Genomic DNA, 24314 nt, shown 5'->3' with positions numbered 1-24314 from the left:
TGGAGTAACTGCAATTTTGGACATTTTCTACAGACACCACCACCCTTGCAGTTATTCCATAGTGTACTAACTGATTTTACCCTCAAAATTGGTGTATACCACCCCCAAAAATGCCAAATTTGGCAATTTTTTCACTGAATTCCTCATTTTTGATACCATTTTACTGGGTACGTCTTATTAACGACCGTTCAAGAGTTAAATATCTCAATCATTTTCCAAGTTTGTTAAAATATCTTTCATGCCTTGATTGAAGAAAATTTTGTGATTTTTTTTTTGACTTTTGAAAAAAATGCTTTGAATTTTTTTGCTTCCGGAATTCTTAAAAACCTAAAATTTTAAGTGAAAAATTGAAAAATGTGCTCACTTAGTACACCATATCCTACCAAAATCGACAATTTTGGGCTTAGGCACCACCCATGTTGCAGTTAGTCCACTGGTGGAGTAACTGTTTTCCCAAATTTTGGTTTATATACCACCACGGTAGTAATTGTCATAGTGTTTATATAATAACTGCATGACCCCCCCCCCTGGCTTGTCCCAAAAAGTCTGAAAAAGTTTTCAGAAAGTCAAAAATTTTTATATAGACATAAAGGATATCATTTCATGAATAATTTGTGAAAAAATCAGAGCAGGAACATGCTCTATTGAAAAGTTATGACCAAATTTCCAATTTCTGGGCTAAAATCCCTGGAAAGTTAACAAAAATCAAGATTTTTACAAAATGGGCATATAAATGCTACAGGTATAGGCGTTTGCGCCTGCGTTTAGTGACTGACAGTTTCAGTTTCAGTTTCACTACTTTCACTTTCAGCCAGCGAGTGAGCGAGCGATTCTTTGTAAGAGAATCGTCAAATAACTTCTTTCAAAGGCAGAATAATAATTGATTTCCGGGTCAAAATGTTTGACACTTGATCCAATCGTTTGCTTATCTTTCTTGCGTGGTCGTTATTTGAATAAAAGTACAGTTGTTATAAGGGTATTAAACTCCTCACTACAGTAGGAGGGAACAGATCATAGATTCGAATTGAACGCGTAATTACTAATAGCAATTAACATTACATAACACGTCGATATCTCTTCACTCTAATAAAAATGTGATTCAAAATTAAAGTGATGAGAGTATCACAAAAACAAAATCAAGAATTGGAAAATTGGACATCCATTGAAATTGAACTCGGAATCCCATGAATATGAGACAGACGATCTAACCGCTTGAGCTAACCACACGCTGTAGTAAGTGAGGGAAAGCGTGAACTAATAAGAAAGAAAAAGGAAAGAAAGAAACGAGAAGAAAATTAATTCCCGCTTTGATGTTATTATCGAAACAAAAGGATCAGTCATGCAGACATTCTTTTCCACACGTCAGCAATCTAGTTTCTATATATAAATATGATAACTAGATTGTAAGGAAGATTTAAAAAAATAATAGCTGTTTTCTTAGACGACTACGTTATCATTGAAAGCAAATTTTTAATAGATTCTGAATATCTAATTTTCAAAATTGACAATTTTGTTGGGTGAGAGCTATAGTGCTTTTAAGTAGTTTTTTCAACAGCTGGGATGAGCTTTTTGCTTATTGCTATAAGCGGGCAGAACCGCCGTCGTAATTTCATCCCGGGATTGAGAAAACCTGGAGAAAACCTTTTCCGTACATATAATGTAGCTAAGGAATTTTAAAACACGGCATTTAAAGTGAAACAAGATGGCAGAGAAGTACCGCGAGTGGTCCTAAATCCTACAGCCCTGCCTAAATCCAACCCCCCCCAAATAACTGTAATGAAAAAAAAATTTTATTCCCTCTCCAAGTATTGCAAGATCTCGAAACAAAACATCTAACAAGATGACTAAAATGTCAAGATGTCAATTAATGTGGTAAAAAAAGTGTGAGTTTTAAAAATAATTACCACTATTATTCTGAATCCATTGCTCACGTTTAAAACGTTAACAATTTTGTAATAAAGAATTATGTTTTGTATATATAAGAAGCAATTAATGTTTTGGTTCAATTGGTTCAGTGTATCAAATCTCTCAGTTTAGTTGACACTTTGGTATCTTCATTGCGTCACAGCTAAAGGTTTGTTTTTATTTTAGTTTGTATCTTTGAAAGACCCCATCGGATTTAGGCAGGGCTGTCGGATTTAGGACCAATTACGGTAGTGATGAGATTTTTATAATAGACCTTTTCGCCTTTCCATCCGCCATATTGAATTGTATGCAAAACATATGCAAAAAGAAAGTATTAATATAAAACTTACATGCATAATTGGCATTATATTAAGTGTAATCTTGTAGAAGAATCATTAAATTTGCTTCTCTTGAAAATTAAAATAAATATATTCGCTCATCTCTTAGAACAAGCACTTCAAAAATCCATAACATTATACATACCTAAACTCAAACTGAAAAATCACCAGCGAAGGTAAAAAATAATCCTTATTCGGCTGACTGTAAATTATTCTCCTGGGAATAGAGCCGCCAAATGATCAAATCAAAACAATGATAATGATTATTTTATTGCTCTTTAACATTTCATTTATTTATTTATTCATTTTTCATTTTTTTTAACAAACAAATGTACGGATAATGGGGTCCTAGGACCTTTTAGTATGAAATATATAGATAGATAATGTGTGACGTCATAATTACTGCTTTTCAGTTTGCGTGTTTTGAAGGTTTGATGTGTGTACTCCGTCTTCTCGGAATTTCTTAATGGCATGAAAACAGAATATGCTATGTCTTTAAGAATAAATTTATAAAAGGCTTTTGTTGTTCTGTGAATATTTCTTTTTGGATTAAGAAATTCCATCTTTTATTGTTCTAATGATTATAATATTTATTTATAAGATGCTTTGTTGTCTTTTTAATCTTTGTGTAAACTTGCATATGTTTTGCATACATTCCAACTAAATCCAACCACGGCTTTTTCGTTCCTCTACTCTATTTTTGCATACAATTCAAGATGGCAGATGGAAAGGCGAAAAGGTCTATTACACAGCATGACAAAGGTTTATTATATTTTAGCATAACAAAGACAAACTCAGGAGGTAAAGGTAAATTGCATTTTGACTGCTTTTAACCATTTTTCTAATGCAGAATAATTTCAAACTTGACTTCACTGAAAGGTCTAACAGTTACATCAAAATGCCTCAAAAATGTCAATATGAAAATTGCGTAATCAGAGAACGAATGTCTCGCTCATTATAAAAAGGCCGAGACAAACTTTCAATAATTGGATTGTAACATCGAGTTAAGTCTCTTTTGTTAAGTCACCAGGGGGTAAATAAAACAGACCTTGATACATTTATCGTTCGTTTCAACTTGACCATTTGTTTAAAACTCAGCCTCCTAAATATTTGGGGTAGGTAAAATATGTACAAAGAAATTCATATTTTTCCAACCCGGCCAATCTTTAAAATAGAAGCGAACAATAAAATGTAATTACCCTTTCCAAATAAACCTCTTCGGTGGCGAGCGTTAGTCTACTCTGACGTAATTGTAAAATTTATGTAATGGGAGTTTGACATAGTAATGTAATGTTGTTTGGGGAATTATGAAGTTCTCTGGGATTTCGATTGCATTTATTCAGGTTGATTTTTTATGACTTCTAATGGTACTTTTTCTAACGAGTTTGATTACTCTGTTCTCACACTTATGTCTTTTTTTTTCGCGTCCTTTTCGGTGATTACTTTTATTTATATTTTTAAAGACAGGTAAGAAGGCATATTGATGTAACTGTCTAACACATTGGGAAAAAATGTTTCAGAAATGAAAATAAAAGGGATGATAATTGAATACTAACCACTGATGTACACAGCACTATTTACGAAGCTATACCGTAAGTTGGTCTAATTGCTAATATCCGACATACATCCCTCTTCTAATTTTTGACACCCTTATTTTCTTATTATGATCAAAACAAAATTATTTTACTGATTCCCTTAGATTTGCTCCAAAACATGAAGGAACCTCTAAAATCAAAGATCTTCATGTCATATGAAACCTCTAAACAAACAGTCATACAGATAGGAGCATTTTTGCACACTTACTTTTTCGAAAGGCATCCAGCGAGCAGCCATTTTGTTTTGGAATGTTCTGTGTGTGAAATCGAAAGTTAATATTTCTACAAGCGTCAGCATTTTTCAAAAATAATATATGCGGGTCGCCGACTTTTCGAGGGTTGTCGTGGGTCGGGGCGGCGTCCTTCGAGAGCGTCGTCGTCCGACCAGGAAGTCGTTGGGAGAGGGACATCGTAAAGGCCGACTATCATTCCTACCTCTCCGATGGGAAGTTGGCCCGCTCCCTTTAGAGCTTTAGCGTGGGCGGCCGCCAATCCGCCATCGGAATATCAGATAAGAAGCCAACAAATCCTACCAAAGTTGCGCGGCCTTGAGCGGCTCGCCTGGTTTTTACACAAATGACAGATTGAAACTAAAATTTACCGCTAAATTCCGAAAAAAATATCAATCGTAAACAAAGGAATTTCTAGATTCAATCTGTTGTCAAAAATACGGCGCATTTTTTAAGGCTTCACTTTTTCTTGCCTGAGAAAGGTTAAAGATTCTACTCTAGCCCTTCGGGCTTAAAACTCAATGGTGGGAGTCTCTCTTTCATTTTATTCGTCCTCAATTTATTCTAATTAATTAATCTGGTCTTTAAAATATTATCGCGTCCTTCGTGTGGGTCCGCCGTCCTTCGAGAGTCGTTGTCCGTCACCGTTCCTCTCAAGAGTCGTCGTCGGTCCGCCGTCCTTCGAGAGTCGGCGTTGGTCCGCCGCCCGGGGGGTACTTAAGCAAATTGAGGGTACGGTATGGTGCCGCCCCTAAGGGTACCTTTTTTGGATTTCCAAAGTCCCGCTAAGGGTCGGAAAAATCAGAAAATCAAATTTCAGTACCACTAAGGGTCGGAGAAATAGGAAAATGTCACTTTCTTACCCCCGGAAACTTGGTCAAAATTTGTCAAATTAGTCCCAATAGCAATGAGGGTCGTAAAATTCACAAATTTTTCTTTTTTTTCTTCTCCGTTTTACTCCCGGTAAGGGTCCAAGAGTCGAAAGTCGGGCGGCACCCGCCCCGTCAGCTCGCAACCCTAGTACCCCCCCCCCGGGGTCCTTCGTCCTTTGTCGACGATTTCATTGAGAAACCCTCGAACGATAGCAATTTGAGAATATTGATGTTATAGTGACGATTTGTATCATCACACATTTTATTTTTATAAAAATTTCGTAGCTGTAATTTAACAACAGATTAGCAGAGATTTTAAATATGACCTATTTTCATGATATGATGCACCACTGGAGAGTCTTCTAAGAACGTCTAAAATTTTCCACCCAATACATCATTTAAGCAAAAGAAAAAGTGACGTATTGGGTGGAACAAAAACAGAAAAATTGTACAATTTCGTGAAGTCATTGCAGTGGTGCATATCATGAATAATATACTTTAAAAGCAATGTAAAAATGTTATTTACGGATTGTTCTACTGATGGGCGTTAGTATAATCTGTGAGTGTTGTAAGGTACGATTTTGTTAAAACAGTCTTTCACAAAGTCACCTCTGTTTCAAATCTTCTATTTCATATCAATGTTTTCATATGCTTCTCTTTTCCATGGTTCAATTATGCCAATGTTCATCCCATGGCTTGAAAAATTGTACACTGTATATTTCAAGAAGTTACAATCTTCTCCATCGGGAAATCAATGTCTCTTATGTTATATGCCGAAACAATTTTTCTCTATTGTTTCGTGTCTCATCCAATCAGAGACCACGTGAGGTTAGAATAAACCAATCACATCTCGATATTCTGATCACTTGATAGGGTCATCACTGAGATCTGACCAATCAGTAGACGTATCAGAAACTTCGGAATCATTTCGACTTCCCTTCCGACGGCGACTTGATCGACTGCTCCTTGATGAACTTCTAGAGTTACGTCGCTTGCGCGACCGCGAATGGGATCTTGACCGCGATCGACTCCTGGAAAAGATAATCAGAGTTAAATCGAAATAGGCCTAAAATACACATAACATAATTGGTATACAGTGAGGTGTAAAGTATAGTTAGAAGTAGTTTAGAAAACGTACCTTGAACGACTTCTAGTTCGTGAGCGACTTCTTCGATGTCGGTGACGACTTTTTGACCGAGAACGAGAACGACTACGAGAATAGGATCTCGACGAACGACTTCTACTGCGAGATCGTGATCGACCACGTGACCTGTGGAAAAGCACATAAAATTGATAAATTACATTAATTGGGATTTTAGTTCATATCTGAGTTATTGTTGCCCCGATATAAAACGGTAAAAAAAGCGGCCGTAACACGAAGGTAGAGCATCCCGCCACGATGCGCAAAGTTTTAGATTCGATCCCCTGCCGGATCATACCAAAGATTCCCAAAATAGTACTTGATACTTCTCGGCTTGATGCTTAGCAACTAAAGAGACGGATCAAGGGTAAATGGAGAAATCCAGGGAAAGGAGTGGTGCCCTCTCCTACCTTTGGGTTGACAGCTAGAGAAAAGGGAGCCTTCCGGTCGCCCTCAACTGTGGTCGCAAACTTACTTACTTAAAATGGAAAGTTTAAAATCAACTTCAAAGATTCGATAACAGATTGCATGAGAAACGTTAAGTGTGCAAAATTTCAGCCAAATCGAACAATTTTTGAAGTCTCCAGGCTGCCCCAAAGTTTTCAGACATGCAGACATTGTCAGATTCTAGCTCAACTGAAGTTGAGAAAAACATTCACCTCAAAAACTTTCCCTACTTACACAGTCTATTACTTTAACCGGATTAATTTTCGCGAGATTAAATTTCGCGGTTTCGCGAATTTTCGCCATTTTCGCGAAAATAAAACTCGCGAAATCGTTTGGGATAGCTCGTTCGCGAAATTAAATCGGCGCGAAATTTTTCAAAGGGGTCATTCGCGAAAATAAATCCACCTGGGTTTTTTTTTTAATTTTGCTTTTCTTAGTTCACTTTTTTTCCTTTTATGACACAATGATATGAATAATACATCTTTAAAATTGACAATATCTAATCTATTGTGACTAATCACTTTCCTCATTTTCCTTCCACATTTTGGGACTTTTTCTCTTGAGAAGATAACGGCGAAGATGACGACGAGGATGCGTGGGTTTTGCCAGAGAAGCAACGCTCTGCATTTGACATTTTTGAAAATTTTGATGATGAGAAAGAATTGTAATTTTTGTACCATAGTTGTTATTAGCAAAATTGTCAAGTTTCAAGAAAATCGTAAAGATGACCGAAGTAATTTATTTTTTAATTTCTTCCCTTCGCAAAATTAAATCCACGCGAAATTTTTGAAAAGGCTCATTCGCGAAATTAAATCCACGCGAAATTTTTCAAAGGGCTCATTCGCGAAAATAAATCCAAAAAATTTCGCGAATTTTTGAGCTCGCGAAATTTAATCTCGCGAAAATTAATCCGGTTAAAGTAATTGTTTTACAGGTTGTTGTAATAATTCTTTTTTGAAATCTATAAATTAACATACCTTGACCTACGCCTTCTTCTATCCCTTGAACGCGATCTTGACTTTTTACTGTTCAAGCTATCCCACGTGTTCCGCCTGAATAAAAAGATGTGAGGGTAGAGATCTTTAGTATTCAAAATGATATTTCATTCCTCTTCCCATCTTCCGTTTTAACAACTTCATCTTCTTAGTCGACCTTTTTTTCATAACTATTCAGAAGCCTGACGATCCCCCCCCCCACAGCGGACCTTCAATTCACACAATCACGCAATTTTTTTTTCGAAATTCACGCATTATAAAATAATAAAATCCGATGCATAAAATTTAATGCTCGTTATATCCAAGTCTCTCTAATTTTTTAGATATATTATTTTTCTTTATTAATAAACGACATATGTAGGGTTTTAAGGATGAGTGCTAAATCAAACACCAAGCTAGAGTTCAAATTCTATAAAGTCAGATCGGTGTCAAAATCAAAACGTCGGGTCGTAATATCAAACCGTCAGATCGTCGGGCCGAACCATCAGGCCGTAATGTCAAACTGTCAGATCGTCGGGTCGAACCGTCGGGTCGTAATATCAAACCGTCAGATCGTCGGGCCGAACCGTCAGGCCGTAATATCAAACCGTCAGATCGTCGGGCCGAACCGTCAGGCCGTAATGTCAAACTGTCAGATTGTCGGGTCGAACCGTCGGGTCGTAATGTCAAAAGGTCAGGTCGTAATATCAAAGGGTCAGGTCGTAATATCAAAAGGTCGGGTCGTAGCCTCGAGCCAGACTGCCGGGTTAAACTGCCGGGATACAATGCCGGATTATCGGGTTTATCGGGCTTATCAGATTAGTTAAAATCTCGTTCCGCAGAATACTATAAACTAAATACTATAATACTAAGAACAAAAGTGGAAGCAAAATGGAAGCGAAATAATTTGATCAGTGAAATGTTTATATTTTTACCACTGATTAAATATACTTTCAGGTGTCTATAACATGTTTATATTATCAAAATCATGAAGTGTTCTTATTCAACTATCTTTGTGCAAAGTTTCAATGTTTATTTTTCTATGATGCTGAATAAGATACAAGAAGATATTTCCAACAAGGCTGAATTCTTTTTCTAACCAATTTATACAGAACTATCTCTTCTCTTGCTTCTTTCAGTTAAATAACAATGTAGTCAATTTTGAACACTCAAGAGGAGAAAGAGACTTCTATTTTCTCTCGAAAGTGTGCTTATGGATCTGAGAAGTGAAATGAAACTCATCAACAAGAGACAAGAAAGACTTGTTCATCTCTCGAAAGTGTGCATATATGGATCTGAGAAGTGAATGAAACTCATCAAGACATGAAAGCCTTTTTCAAAGAAGATTTTCGTGGTTCGTACTTCAAGATATGGGACATTTTTGTTCATCCAAAGACTTGAAAAATCAACTCTGGAGACTGTAGTCTACATAACTTCAGATTACTTCGATAGAATCATGGAACGCGGATATTATTTTCTCGATAAAAGCAGTGTATCGTGAGATTTTGCACGAACCAAATAAAATGAAGTGAAAAGTAACTCTACGATGAACGAAAAACTCTGGTTCTGAGCATCATATTGTACTGATTTGGAATTTTATGAAATAATAATGTTGAGGAAGTAGCAGTAGGACACATTGATTTGATTAAATTTAAAATCCTGTGACTATCATTGAAAATTAAGATCAAATCATCGATTAAGGGACTTTGTCTTCTTGTGCTTCTGGCATGGTTTGACTCTGAAGCTACATACATATCTCTGCACCCTTTTTGAAAGTCCTCGTACATGTTATGATTTGGGAACAGTTGAACATATTTTTCATGTACCGGTTTGTTTCGTGATGGATGGACATAGCTGCATTTTTTACAGTGGTATGGATATGCTGCTGTAAGAAGAACTGTTGACATTTTATTTACGTTGTTAACTTGAGTGAATGTGGAATATTGTGACTGATGTTGTATGAAGTGAAGATAAATACATATACTCAATGATAACATTTTAAGATATTAAAAACATTTTCTACTAAAAAAAGGAAGTATTTTTTCACCAACAGTTTTGATAAAATTTTATTTACTTGGCAACTTCTTTCCCTATGAAGTGCTACTGTGTGAAAAATTCTAAGGGTGCTTTAATTGAGAATTTTTTTTTGAATGGAAAGAAATATTTTGGAAGGCAACTTTAAAAAGGAGGTCATATTATTATTCTAATACTTTTGCATCACTCTTGTTAAAAGTGAAGCCATAAAGTATTTGTAAATACTTTATATAGTTTTCAAAATCCAAATGTATATACAGGAATTTTGAAATGTGATGTTATTTTTTTTCAAAAAATGTTTTATCCTTTATTTACTATTTGTTATTTTGTTCATCTGCTCTTGATGAAACACAAAGAACACAGGAAAACAAAAAAGAACTGTTTATATCTTCTCATCTCACAATCTCTTTGTGTATAGAAAAACTCTTGTGTAGTATTTACATTTGTGAATCAATTTTGGCATAGCAAAACAGAAAATTTCCTTCATATAAGTATGATACAAGACAGAAGAAATTACAACGAAAGATTTTTTCATTCCCCTCCCAACTTCGAACTTTTTTATGTCGCAAAGTATATTTCGGTTTGTTTAGATTACGAAAACGAAAGTGAAAATCCCGTTCGACCAATCAAATTGTAACCTTTTATCGCGCTCGACCAATCAAATTCCAGACACGTGACCATAATATTTTGATTTGCGTAGTATTGGATTATCCCTTTAAAAAATATTTTACAGAACGATGTTAAATATCCCGATAAACCGGCATTGGATCCCGGCGGTCTGGCTCGACGCTTCGATCCGACCGTTCGATATTACGACCCGACCTTTTGACATCACGACCTGACCCTTTGATATTACGACCCGACCCTTTGATATTACGACCTGACCTTTTGACATTACGACCCGACCCTTTGATATTACGACCCGACGGTTCGACCCGACGACCTGACCTTTTGACATTACGACCCGACGGTTCGACCCGACGATCTGACAGTTTGACATTACGGCCCGACGTTTTGATTTTGACACCGATCTGACTTTATAAAATTCTATTATTTACGTACCCGTAACCATAATCAGCCGATTTCCCTTTGCTGACATCCGAGCTCCGATATCCGTAAGCATCACGCTGACTGTAATATTGGAAAACTGGATGTTTCGGGTTGACGAAACGTGGATCGTAACCACCAGATCGAAAGGCTCGTTCCGGGTCAAAATCTGTCCGATTTGGAACGGAGTATGCGTTTTTCGGATTGCGGAAGACGTGAAGAAAATTGCATGCGCTGCCCCGAGGACAAAGCCGTTTGTCAAACAGCCCTATAAATGAGACAACATAGTAATAACAAGCAACATGCTGAATGGACCTACCTGATGATGAAACTTAGATAGCAATAAGGAGAAAAACAATCATTAAAAAAATATAGCGCTTAGCGAAAATGCATTAAATGTCATTATTGATTGTTGATGGGGGGGAGGGGTTTAGGGAAAAAAGAAATAGAAAGTTCCGGTTGCAAAATTGCAAAAGTTTTATTGACAATTGAATCATGCTTGATGGTGGCATTGTTATCAATAATTTTTTAAGTGAAAAAACAAAGAAATGTATAAAAAAAGCCCAATTCAAATCTGCAAAAACGGCGATTTCCGGCATATTTCCGGCATTTTCGGCCGGAAAAAATTTTTTCTCAAAAATCGGACTCGGCCATGTTTTGGGCATTGTTATTAGGCATCTTTGAGCAAAAAATCAGAAAAAACTAGTGATAAAATTTCAAAAAAATGCCAAATAAACAGTTTTTCCGGCATATTTCCGGCATTTTCGGCCGGAAAAATTTTTTTCTTCCAAAATCGGGCTCCGTCACATTTTAGGAATTATCATTTTGCATCAGTGTGCAAAATTTCATAAAAAAATATAAAGTACAGCTCGAGAAAATCAAGAAATACCGTTTTTCCGGCGAAAATGGGCTGCACCGGCGATTTTTAGAAAGTTCCGCCGGCTTCAAAACTCAGTTCTATTGACGATTGAACCATGCTTCATGGTGGGCATTGCTATTAATAATGTTTTTGTGTGAAAAAACAACGAAATATAAGGAAAAAGTCCGACGAAAATCTGCAAAAATGGCGATTTCCGGCATATTTCCGGCATTTTCGACCGGAAAAAATTTTTTCTCAAAAATCGGACTCGGCCAAGTTTTGGACATTGCTAATACGCATCTTTTGTGCAAAAAATCAGAAAAAACTAATGATGAAATCTTGAGAAAATGCCAAAAAACCGGTTTTTCCGGCATATTTCCGGCATTTTCGGCCGGAAATAATTTTTTTTCGAAAATCGGGCTCCGTCACATTTTGGGCATTACCATTTTGCATCATTGTGCCAAAAATAAAAAAAAACTAATGAGCCAATCCTGAGAAAAGCTGGTAACAGACGGACGAACGAACAGACGAACGAACGAACGGACGGACATCGGTTAATTTAAAGGACCTCTACCCCACCGGGGTAGGTCCAAAAAGGAATCGTTTCACCATTTTGAAAAAATTTTCATGGGTCAAAGTAATGAAAAAGTTTTTCGTGTCTGACAGAACATTACATTATGCTATAGATTCTTCAAATTTTGTAGAAAAAAAAAAAAGAGAAGCAATAGCCTCTTTTTGTAATTGCTAAGACGGAAACACAATTCAAGTTGGTCCGAATCGCCTTCTTTGATCCAAAGCGAAAATCATTCCGTAGTGTCTAGACCTAAATCTAAGCCTTAAAAAATACACGAAAATCCAAATAAATAACTTTGCTTCTTTAAGTTCTGTCCTTAAAAAGATAATACACATTTTTATAAGCAATCATGTTGCTAACTAAGGCACGAGCCCTGAAATTAGCAATTTTTTTCACTATCTCGTAAAGTAAAAGCGTTTTAGATAATCTAATTATTGCAAACGATAGTCCTTGACCCAATAAGCAAAAATATTTGTATAATATCAGGTGGGGGCAAAGTAAATTTTTCAATGAGCAAGAATGCTAAGCGACCCCAGGCCTGACCTGAAAATTGGTGAAAAAATGTGAACACAATATATTCTAACCACAAATAGATGATCTCCAATTAGTGATTGGGCTTTGTTCAACAGTCAACATACGACCAGCATAATATCTTCCGTTGAATAATTTAATGGCTTCCTTTGCTTCTTCAGCTCTATGAAAAATAATGCATTAAGTTAACAACTTACAATTAAAAGAAATTCAACGTAACAAAATAGGTAAAACCTTTACATGTTTTTATAAGCATAACGCTTACAAGCTTTGAACATTGGTTATTATTCTGGGTTTTTTCTTGGGGAGGTTCGTTTTTTCTTTTCGATTTTAAATGAACCAATTTTTTTTCTTCGGAAAACTAAGCATATCACAAGAATAATGAGCTTGATTCTAAAATAAGCTTAAAAGCATAACTGAGCCTGTCTTCTATAAAGCACACTTCCAAATAAATTATTACACCTGAATAATGAATTCTTACGTTTTATATTGGACATACACATTTCCACGTAAATGGGCAACGTAATTTTGACAACACTATAAAGAAAAATAGATAACATTCGTCAGTCTTGAAATCGACAAGTCAACCTATTTGTCGTGGTGGCAGAGTCCTTTCGGGAAGTGAGTCGAATTTTAATGCACCTATCAAAAACAAATTGACATTTGAAACACCAAAAAATGAAGAACATTATTGAAACGTATATCGAGGGGAAGTGTACGATTGTAAAGTTCATAACACTGTCGTTTGTAACCACATGAAAAAATCTTAAAAAACACTAGGATTTTGCTTAATTACATTTGGAAATTCGGGGTGTTTTTCAGGAAATGATAATTTCACACGCATGGGTTTTAAGATTTTTTTCTCTGAACAAAGTTAAGTAAGTAAGATTGTTCTGTTGATACCATTTAATTGTAAGTTTTGAAATACCTTAAACATGACAACTTCTCCTGCTGATTTGAATTCTTGGATTACATCATCATAAAACTTTTCGAAATCATGGATCATGTCGACCTCGTCGTACTAGGTTGAACAATGATTGGGAAAAACAAATTAGTTATATTTTTCGTAAGGTATGACTATTAAGTTCTATCTGTGCTATGTCAGACGAAAAAATGTACTTTTTAATGGTTTTTATGGAAAAAAATTCTTAAAGAATCAAAACTTTTTCAAAGAAAGCATGAATTTAAATTTTCATAGGTCGTGTTATTACAAATAAAAACAAAATAACTTTAACATGATTCGAAATCATTGTGTATAATTTCTAAAATGAGGCTTAATATGGAAATTTCATTTTAAAATTAGTTAACCTCAAGGCCAGTGTCATTATTCTGCTCGTTCAATACAGGCATTGATAATCTTGCGTCTTGAAAGAAATTCTGTATCATGACTGTTGGACTTTTGTCATACTTCAAGTGAACTCTTGAACACCTATAGAGGTTTAATGTGAAATAAATTTGAATCATTCGCTCAAGTTTTTCTGGGGTCAATGTCATGTTGATGTCAACAAGATTGAATATCATTGACCAAATGCTGCTAATTCCGCTAAAAGATAAGATTGTCAATTCAAACTTTCTCTACTAACCTTTGTCCAAAACGACAAGCTCCAGTTTTGATATAAAATTTGCAATTTCTTGGATCCTGTAGAACAAATCAGATATCATATACGCTCACTGCTGGCTTTCAGAATAGATAATAAATATGCATTCCAACAGTACCAATGGATGCTCTATTGGATCTTAGACCTCGTTTTGTAATCTAACATTCGAACTGAATGAATTGTTATGCTGTCCTCGCAATGTAATGTCTGTGTACTTTCCCACACTCTATCGGAATCTACTCAATATTTGGAACATAGAAATTTCACTTACCATCTCTGGTAAAAAGAATTCACCATTCGGTTGCCAGTCAGCAGGTGGATTTGGGTGGACATGGTAATTAGTATCTGCTTGGTTGTATCCACCCCTATAACCACCTCTGTAACCTCCTCTACCACGATAACCACCCCGGTATCCACCTCTATAATGACCTGGTTGATGCTGATCATCATTGTCATAGCGATCACGGTGTTGGTTGTAGTTTGAATGCTTAAGATAAACAAACATCAATGATCAACTTAAATACTAGAAGTTTTAAAGGAAATATATTTTACTAAACTGCTCCTGTTTCATATCAGACCATTTGCAAAGGGCTTAAACCCATAGGTTAATTTCATCCCTTTTATACCTATTCTCCTTCTGTAATGAAATCTTTCCCCCCCCCCTAATTTTACAGAAAATCTGTTTTAAAGGAAACTTGCTCAATGCACCCCCAAAATGATAAAAAAATAGAACAAAGTATAAACATAAGCATCTTTCTGATCTTTTTATAAAAATTCAAGAAAGAAACAATATGCTATGTGACAATTTGTATATGATTAAGAAATTGACCAAAAATTTCCTAACACCCCCCCCCCCCTTTCTTATTTGACCATCTCCCCTACATTTCCATCCCCCAAAAAGTTGGTATCCCCCTGTTAAAAAGGGGGAAGCAAACTACGATCAGACAACTATTTTATATAAGGCCAGTGTCCTATTGCTATATTGTGTTTGATTTTGTGCTGAATAAACAAAAAAAATATATATTGCTCCACATCCTTGTCAATTTGATGCGAAAAAGCATGCAATTTAAAATTGATTTGTAAGCAAACGATATCAACTTAGTTTAAAACAAAACCTTTAATATATTTCACCTCCTGAATTTTTGTTAAAAAATGCTATTATTTCAAATCAGTATTTTTGCAAAAAAAAAACCTGGAAAATTAAAGAATATTGAATTTTTGTTCATGCAAAAATATCAGATTTTTGATTCGCAAAAAAAGTCCATGAAAAAATTAATCCATTTAAGGTAGCTTATTTCTGATCATGCTACTTTAATGGGATAAACTTTCGCGGGATTAAATTTTGCGGTTGGGCCTATCTGCGAAAATCAAAAATTTTGCGGGGACTTATATTTGCGGGAGGCACTATTCGATGGCAATATTTTTACGATTTTGTGGCTTTTACTGCCAAATCATGCATGTTGGTTGTTGAAATACACAAATATTTCGCGGAAGAGGCCCTTCCAAATTTCCATCATTGGGACTTAATTTTGCAGATTTTTGCGGATGACACCCAAATCCGCGAAATCCACAAAATTTAATTCCCCGCTAAAGTTTATCCCATTAAAGTAGTTTTTGAGCGCTTCCGTTTTGATCATGTAGTTACTTGGGACTTACCCTATCGTTCTGCTGGTCAAGTTTCTCCATCTCAGAGTCAAGCATAACCTTAAAAGTAAAAATGAGTAATAGTGATAATATTTGAAATTTTGAAAGCAAAAGCAAATTGTCGCATCAAAATAAAAAAGCTTTAAGTCCATTTTTGTTCTTTTGAGAAAATCGACTTTAAATAATTTTTCCTTAAATCCTGAAAACCCATTTAACATTTGAAATATTTTTGTGTTAAAAAAATTGTTTCCACGCTAGACTTGAGACTTTTTTGCCCTAAACTTATGTGACTTACGGCTTTTTTACCCTGAAAATAAAGTGAAAAGTAACATTCCTATTTTTCTAAAAGCTTAAAATTAGGCCATTTTAGGTTGGTTTTTAATGGATTTAAGCCAAAAAATCGGCAAAGAATGGGGTATAAAATATCGGTATGGTCATAACTCAATGTTCCAAAAAATGGACTTAAAGCTTTTGATGCGACGAAATAATGACTTTGACTTTTATCAAATTTAATAAATTTCTTAAAATAACAAACATAAATCTTTGAGACATAATTATATGAAAGTGCTTTTCCTATTTAAATGCTAGACAAGTATTGTTTAAAATGACGTAAATTACCCAAGCTGGCCTTAATAAATAGCATAATGATTGTATATTTTAGTACTGCTTGAAACCACATCCATGGCGTACTTAGTCAGATTTTCTATTCTAAAATCAAGTTTAATAATAAAAACAACAACAATAATATATTACTGCTATTGTAAGGTCTCAACTTGGATATTTTAGCAAGAATGTTCACCCTTTTGTGTGCTCCATAACCGAAACCTCTACAATGTAATTATTAGTTATTTCACTTAAAAAGAGACTGACGAGTTAAGGTGAAATAAAGCCTAATTTAATATGGGAAAGCATTTTTACAAATAATTCCTAAAGAAGAAATAAATATTACAGAAACCTAAAGCATCATTTTGAGATCAAACTTTTACAAATTATACTTCTTGATATGAGGAAAGCAATGCCTGGCTCTGGTTGACAGAACCTTTAATAATTTACTTGAAAAGATACTCTTTGATGGAAATCTTGCTGTCCTTTCCATACAAAAACAACTTTTTCCAATCAAAAAGATTACAATGTATGAAGTAATCATATTAATATTATTTAGTAATTTCTATAAATGAAGCATATATCAATTTTAAAACAAGGGTGGCTTTAAAAAAAACTTGTTTGTGCTATGAAAAAAAAACACACACATAAAATGTTCTACAAACCTGTTTACGATCATTTGCCTCTCGATCAGCTTTTTCTTTACTCTCCCATTCATCTCTTATCTTTTGCTGAAAGAAAACATGAACAATGAAAACAAAAAGTGAGATCAGTCATATAACACAAACAGACGTATTGAGAATTTTCAATTTAGAGTGGATCTGTTATTATCAGAGTGTTCAAAGTAGTAGTGTGGAAAGGGGTTCTACCCCTCCCTTTATGACAACTTCAACTTTGTGCGCAAATACTAATTTCTCTCTGAGAAAACAAAACTGCCATCAATTAGTGTTCTTCCCAAACACAAACAGTTAGGGAAACCATCCAGGATCCTGCCATTCTATAAGCCAGCAAAAACTAAATGCCACTTGTAAACTTTAAGTTTCTTACTATTTTCCATCAATAACAACCAAAAACATTGCTACTTCCCAAAGCTGGAGACCAAAACAAATTATCTTCCAAGATTATGGCGCCCTTTTGGATCTATTGTTATGGCCATCTAAAATGGTGGAAAGAGTTGCGGAAAGACAGGGGCGCCCGCTAGCTTCGAGGGTGGTAACGCCAAAACGCCCAATATGATCTTCCAACAAAAAACGAGTTAGTTACCGCGCGAGTTACGTCATACACTCCATCGCAGCGCACAACGAACGGTGTTTTAGTGAATATCAATAATTATAAGAATATCTTATGTGCTTAAATTCAGTAAACTTTGAGTGCTTCATTGAATATTAAGAAGATAAGATAAAAAATGCGCTGGATAATTTCCATTGTAACAGTTTGGTCAATCATTGCTGAAAGTTTGAAAAAAGTTTTCCGACGCAAAAAATAACTTCAGCCAATTAAAAGCACAGTGTGCTTACATTTACTATGTTTGCTACGTCGTCTAGGCTAAAAAAAGTGCGAAAAGACACGAACTTCATTTTTTAATGAGCGTTGTTATGATTTTTTAGATCGCGGTCGCGTACAGGAACTCGCCAAATGTTCCTAACTGACAAACTTTGCATGATATTGGAAAAAATTATATACTAGTTCTTATAATACATACTTTCAAGAACAAATTGAGGCACTTTCTTTAAAACTCAAATATCTAAATAACAGGGTGAAGGGGGTGTGAGATACCTGGAGGTATATTTAAAGAGTTAAACTTACCTCAGATTCCTCTCTAAGGCGTTGTTTTTCGTCTTCTTCTTCGCGCCTCCTTCGAAAATCACCAACTTGCTCATTTTCTCTCTCTATCCATTGTTGATGCTCTCGCTCCCTGAGTAGAAAAGAAATCCTTAAACATTGATGGTTTAAATCATAAAGATTATCATAAAGTCTTCACTTGTTTCTTTTAAATTTTCCCTGCACATCCCTGAATTTAAAATGTAATTTTTCACCTTCTTTCATAATCTTGTTCTTGCTTGACTTTGAGGTTTTCCCTAAAAAACAATGATAACATATGGTATACAAGGTCCACAGCTTACAGCGTATCCCGAAAAAAGCAAATAATTTTCTATATAAGGTAAAATCCTCAAAATCTGTGCAAAATTTTATGACTTATACTTCAATATTTCAATCTCAATAAACTATTCAGTCATCTTTTGAATGGTATATCTTTGGATTGAAGAAAGAATTTTAATCTTATTTCAATTATTCTAAGCCCAGTTACTCTTAGGTGCCAAATAAACGGGGGGGGTTGGAAAATTTTTGAGATTTCAATAAACGGGGGGGGGGGGGACGGGGGGGGGGGGGACGTAATTGCCGGGGGGGGGGGTTTATTTGGCACCTTAGAGTAAGATCATATGTTTAGAGGTTTTTACTTTGTATAAATATTTGCCCGCATTTTTGGGACTCACTGTATGCTGGCAAGGCAAATTGACAAGACAACTTTTCCAATTTGAACTAGTGCTGTGTGAGGTAGAGGGAAAGTCCTTCTTTCTTTTGTTTGAATTGATGTGTAAAAGATGGCAAAAGATGAACTAAATGATGTCATCCAATTGAAAAATTTGGAAAAATATAATCATTTCATCAATTACTACTTTTTCCTCAACGTTTCGCTAATCCCTGCATTTTAGAATATCGAGTAGTTTAATGTACAGTACATCAAACAAGTCATAAAACAACATACTGGTATTCAGGATCAGCATTCATTTTTCTTTGTTCTATAAAGCAGAAGAATAGATAGTATTCAAGAATATGTTGAACAATTATAGAATATATGAAAAACATTTTACATTAATTTTCAAACTAAAATGGAATAAATAGGACTAGAATGAAATAAATACCTTCTTTTTCTTCTGTTTCTTTCTTTTGGGCCAATTCCTTGCGTGCAATCTTCCGGCGATCTTTCTTCAGTTGTCTTCTCCACTTCTTATGACTGTGGACGAGAGAGTTAAGGGTCAAAGATTCAAAGGAGAAAGAATTATGTTAAATGAAGTTAAACTTGAAGACTAAAAATACTCCATTACTATTCTTCATCTTGCATGTGTATTAACTTGACTGAAGAATTATATTAACAAAATTTACACAAACTATGCATACACCATTAGCTCTTATAAAACTGATACGATAAATTTATATTATATCACTTTTCATAAAATATATATTACACTCCATAAATCTAATGAAAATGTTGAATTTTAATGCAAAAGGGAATAATTCAGAAGTCTTTTCTTGCACTTTTAATCATGATGTATTAAATAAAACAGTTTTCATTCCTCGCCAGCTATTATTTCATGTTATTGAACAAACAACACTTGTTTGGCTCTCATTCTCTGATTTGTTTGATTTTTTATTTTCAATGTTATATCTTGAAGTAGAAGAATCTCTGGAAGTGCTTGTACTTGGTCTCTGTCTAATTTCCTCAGAAATTGCTTTGTTTGCCAGCAAAAATGTGTCTCTATACCGCAGTGATATTGCCCTCTTCTCAGGAACATCAATTTTCTTTTTTGGCATTTTCAATTATCATGATAGTCAATCTTTTGTATTTTTGATTAAATTTTAGATATTGATTCTTTTTTTTCCTAAAAGAAAGAGTTTATATAAAATGGACTATTAGGACTTTTTTCTCAAAAAATTGATCATTTTCCATTTTGGCCAGCGCTAGTAGCAGACTAGGGAACCCTTAAATGCAAGAAAGAATTATCTTTACATAATCTTCTAAGACTCTCTAATGTCAACGGTTCTAGGTTTGCAGGATGTTGTTTGAAAATTAGAAAATTTTGGTCAAAAATGGAGATAAACAGATTCACCAATTTAAAACCCTTCAGGGGTTTTCCTTAAATTTAGCCTTCAGAAGGAAAAAATGGGAATTTTCAGGTTTTCCCCCAGGTTTTTGATAATTTTTCATTAAGAACTCAAAAGTGTCTATAATTTTACAAAAAACGAACTGCTCAATTACATTTGATTCAAATAAGGGATTGGCATTTTCTTTCAACTAGTTAAAGAAACTGATAGATTGTGTTTACCAACTTATAAAATGGTCAATTTCCCACCAGAGAGGAATGGTAAAATCCATTGAAAGATTGGCATGCTTGGCTATCATTTACACATCTGGCTGTAAGTTAATCTAAACCTTTCAGATGTTATCTTTTATTTTGTATGATGAAGAAAATTTCTACATTGGGCTCCATATAACGAGTTTCCACTTTTAAAACTGTACATGGGGTTTTGATAAACTTTTCTTAGTAGCCCTATTGGAAAATCGGACTTTGATAATAGTCATTTTGGGAATTGTACTACCATTTTGATTGACATTTACTCCAGTTGTTTTTCTTTTGTTTATTTCAGAGAAATTCTGTGGTAACATGGAAATCAATAGAAAAAAAGAGCTGGAGTAAATTTCAAACAAAAATGTGTCATCAAAAGCGATTTCAAGTATATACAAATGAAATGGAACGTTCTCAAACGTTAGCGCATGTTCAAGAACGTTCCATAGCGTTCCTGTAACGTTCCAGAACGTTCTATATTGTTACAGAACGTTCAGGAACATTTTGGAACGCTCAGGAATGTTCCAGAATACTCAAGAAAGTTCTAAGAACGTTCGGGAACGTACAGGAACGTTCTGCAATGTTTCTGAACGTTTTAAGACACTCCTAAACTAGTAAATAACAGTGAACGACCAGGAACGTTCATTTGATGGCAATGCAAGTTTCCCTCCACTGATGTAAGTTACCCGATTTCAAAGTAGAACAAGCACTCCAAAAAACAATAATATTAGACATGAACTCAAGCTGAAAAATCAACAGCAAAGATACAAGAATAATCCTTATTCGGCTGACGATAAATTATTCTCCCCAGCAAAATGATCAAATAAAACTATTGATCTGAACCCCCTGATTTACAGCGGCTTTTACTGACGAGTTTGGCTTGAATGGGCCATTCCAGAATTTGTCTATAACAGGGGTGGACGACACAGGATTTCAAAGGGCAAAAGTTTTCATCAAAATTCAAAATTTTCCAAGGCAAGAGAAGAAAACATATGAATTTCTAAGGCAATTGAATTAAAAAAGGCAAAAAAGAATGGAATTTCCGACGCATTTTGGGAAAGTACATGGATTTTCATTAGAATTTCTGACCACCACTAGCAAAAAATTATTTCTGAGGCTAGAAAATATTTTAAAATGCAAATGGAGGGTATGGTATGGCCGCCCTTATTAAGGGTATCAATCTATTCTATCTGTTATGGTTGAGTCACAGGAGGCTCTGGGAGCCCTAGCCTGGGAATCCAAGTGTTAAGCTGTGTTCACAGTCTAGTTTATGACATTTTTGCTGCTTGTTTAACGCTTGGCGCAGGTAACTCGCCTGTAGGGAGAATTTCCCCTGCAATGCAGGTCAGCCTAATTGTTTTGCGGTCAGTTTGATAATTTTCGATGCGCGCGCATAATTTATGGAAAAAGCTGACTCTGCAGAAAAAAGGAAAACAAATGAAAATGAAAAAATAGATTCATTTCAAAACAAAATGGCTGTTGGCTGGAAGTCTAAATACATGTGGCTGATGTTTTGATTCGGCTTGGATTCCCAGGCTATGGGAGCCCATTCTTGCAACTATAGACAGTTAGTCACGCTAGGAAATCAAGCTTTCAGAAAAAGCAACATCAGTCATCTACAGGATGTATTTGCAACAGCAAGGATGAGAGTTACCTGAATCAAGTTCAAGTTCCCAATTAATCAAAACTTGTAAACTTAAAATGATATGTGTATCAGGCCTGGCCATGAGTAAAACAGTGCGTGTGCTACGATCGCACGCCTAAAACTTTTATGACGTGCTACTAATATTGACTAATTAGTATAAGAAATTGATCATATCTATATCTCAGAAGGGGTCTACTCATGGTATGGAGTCTCTCAGGCTAATGCTAACTATCCGCTAACTAACAACTTATTCTCTTTATTATAACGATTGAACAATTTTCAGCTGGCACATAACGTTGTATCAATGTCCATCTAACATTCATAACGTCCATAGAACATTAGATGAACGTTAAAACAACGCTGGGACCGAATCACTGAGACAGGGATGTTATAAATATAATAACGTGTTCATGTAAAAATACTCTAGTCTCCAACCACTCTTTAACTAATTTATTATGCAAAGCTTGTGTAAACACAAAGTAAAATGTTTTTCTTTCTTCTATACACAAAGAAAGATCAGACATAATCTGTATAAAAGGCTATGACGTCAAAAGTAAAAGAAAAACCATCAAATAAAAGAGAAAAGAGAAGCCTTTCACAAATCTGTATGATAAAAACCTATGACGTCAAAAGTAAAAGAAAAACTATCAAATGAAAGAGAAGAGAGATTTGTGGAAAGTCTGGGGCACGAAAAAGGGAAAAACAAGAGAAAAGCAAATATAAGCTATTTATAGTTTACCTGAATTGTTGAAAATAATTTTTATTACGCGCGTGCTATTATTTTCAAAGAGTGCTTTAGTGCTTAAATCGCACACCTTGGAGTTTTTTCAACCTTTTGTTGTCTTGTTATTTTCGCACTCGTAAATCATTTTACGCGTGTGCCAGCGCACGCCATTCATGGCCAGGCCTGTGTATCAACCAACCAAATTTTGTCATTCAAACGAAATTTCCAGGAAAAAGCCTATCCAGCGGTGCAGGGATCTAGGTGGGTTCTCCCGTAGATCTTTTTCTTGGGAAGTTGATCTTCAAATTACTTTTCGAGGTTGGCTTGGCTCAAATTTTTTTATCTATGGCTCAAATTTCATGAATCACTTTGGAAGTTTTGCGATGCATTTTTTGCTTGCAAGTCAAGTAGCTAAACGATACAGCGCTTTCGCAGCATTAATCTTTGATACGCATTTTGGCAGGACGCTAGTGTGACTAACTGATAGATACTTTGAGTAAGCATCCTGTCAGCACCTTGAACTGACTACCCAATTCCCCTCACATGGCATGGGTTGACCTGGGCAAAGGTTTGTTCACTTGCCAAGAGTGTGGGAATCGAGCCTTGGTCGTCTGTACAGGAATCAAGGTTGATGTCCACTATACCACAACGCCTTTTCTGGACTTCCAAAGTTCCGCTAGGCGCTAAAGGGTCGGAAAAATCAGAAAATCAGTCAAATTTGGTCAAATTTGAATTTGTCCCGCTATTAAGGAGGCCCCCCCAGCGGCACCCCTAATCACGCCATCACGCAAAAGAATTTTCTCCATCACGCATCACGAAAATCACTAAAATTTGTCATCACGCAAAAAATAGCGAAAAATAGCCCAAATCACGCATGACGCCTCAAATTTTTGCCCTATCACGCATCACGCCAAAATCTTGATCACGCCATCACGCCAAAAAAAATCCCTAATCACGCCATCACGCAAACCGCTTTTCATTGTTGTTATAAAATAAAATTGTTCTTATAAAAGAAGTGTAATTAAAAAAATAAACATCCTCTTTCTTTTGAGTAAATTTTGCAAAGGATACATTTATACCTTAATTTTCTAATAACTGCAGTAGTTTCAATAGTTTTGTTTACATCATCGTGAATTGAGCTAGCTGATTCTGATGTCATTCTTCATGTGACAGCCATGCTTGAAACGACGAAAAGTTCTTTTGGTTCAAAGTACTGTACCTACTTTTTTAACAGTAGGGAATTCCTGATCCTTAGATGAACGCCTTTTTTTAAAGTACGTCTCAGATTTTAGATCATAACAAGCAGCGTTACTCGATTGAAAACGTACTTCTGACACATAAAGGGTTCTTGCTGAAAATGCACTTGATTAGAATGTTCTAAACCCGATTATGTATCCACAAATTAAACATCGGGGTAATATCGGGT

General features: G+C 35.3%; 1 protein-coding gene across 3 annotated transcripts; it reads right to left on the bottom strand.

Annotated features, from left to right (window-relative positions):
- Nucleotides 1-5170: 5170 nt before the first annotated feature.
- LOC136807413 (U2 small nuclear ribonucleoprotein auxiliary factor 35 kDa subunit-related protein 2-like) lies at nucleotides 5171-24229 on the bottom strand. 3 transcript variants are annotated; one of them, XM_067063995.1, is made up of 17 exons: nucleotides 23968-24229; nucleotides 19317-19408; nucleotides 19160-19193; nucleotides 18429-18470; nucleotides 18199-18307; nucleotides 17058-17123; nucleotides 15802-15849; nucleotides 14417-14632; nucleotides 14131-14186; nucleotides 13856-13976; nucleotides 13476-13568; nucleotides 13029-13084; nucleotides 12601-12710; nucleotides 10599-10851; nucleotides 7506-7580; nucleotides 6079-6210; nucleotides 5171-5971 (listed from the first exon to the last, which is right to left on the bottom strand). In XM_067063995.1, exons 1-17 carry the CDS (start codon nucleotides 24045-24047, stop codon nucleotides 5803-5805), a joined length of 1752 nt encoding a protein of 583 aa, XP_066920096.1. In that variant the 5' UTR covers nucleotides 24048-24229; the 3' UTR covers nucleotides 5171-5802. The 3 variants fall into 3 exon arrangements, with proteins under 3 accessions (XP_066920096.1, XP_066920097.1, XP_066920098.1); XM_067063996.1 differs by having other exon boundaries at nucleotides 23960-24049; XM_067063997.1 differs by lacking the exons at nucleotides 18429-18470; nucleotides 19160-19193; nucleotides 19317-19408; nucleotides 23968-24229 and adding an exon at nucleotides 16589-16616 and having other exon boundaries at nucleotides 18199-18288.
- Nucleotides 24230-24314: the final 85 nt, after the last annotated feature.

This window comes from Clytia hemisphaerica, unplaced genomic scaffold (genome assembly GCF_902728285.1).
Source record: "Clytia hemisphaerica strain Z4C2 unplaced genomic scaffold, Clytia hemisphaerica genome assembly, whole genome shotgun sequence".
Classification (NCBI taxonomy): domain Eukaryota; kingdom Metazoa; phylum Cnidaria; class Hydrozoa; order Leptothecata; family Clytiidae; genus Clytia; species Clytia hemisphaerica.
Note: the sequence above shows the minus strand (reverse complement) of the source record. Positions and strands in the feature narration are given on the sequence as shown.

Coding starts and splice junctions, on each gene's coding strand:
- LOC136807413 (XM_067063995.1), bottom strand. CDS start 24,047: ATGACATCAGAATCAGCTAGCTCAATTCACGATGATGTAAACAAAACT. Junction 18,308..18,428: donor GAACAAGATTATGAAAGAAG/GTGAAAAATTAC, acceptor TTTTCTACTCAG/GGAGCGAGAGCATCAACAAT. Junction 17,124..18,198: donor GCCTTAGAGAGGAATCTGAG/GTAAGTTTAACT, acceptor GTTTTCTTTCAG/CAAAAGATAAGAGATGAATG.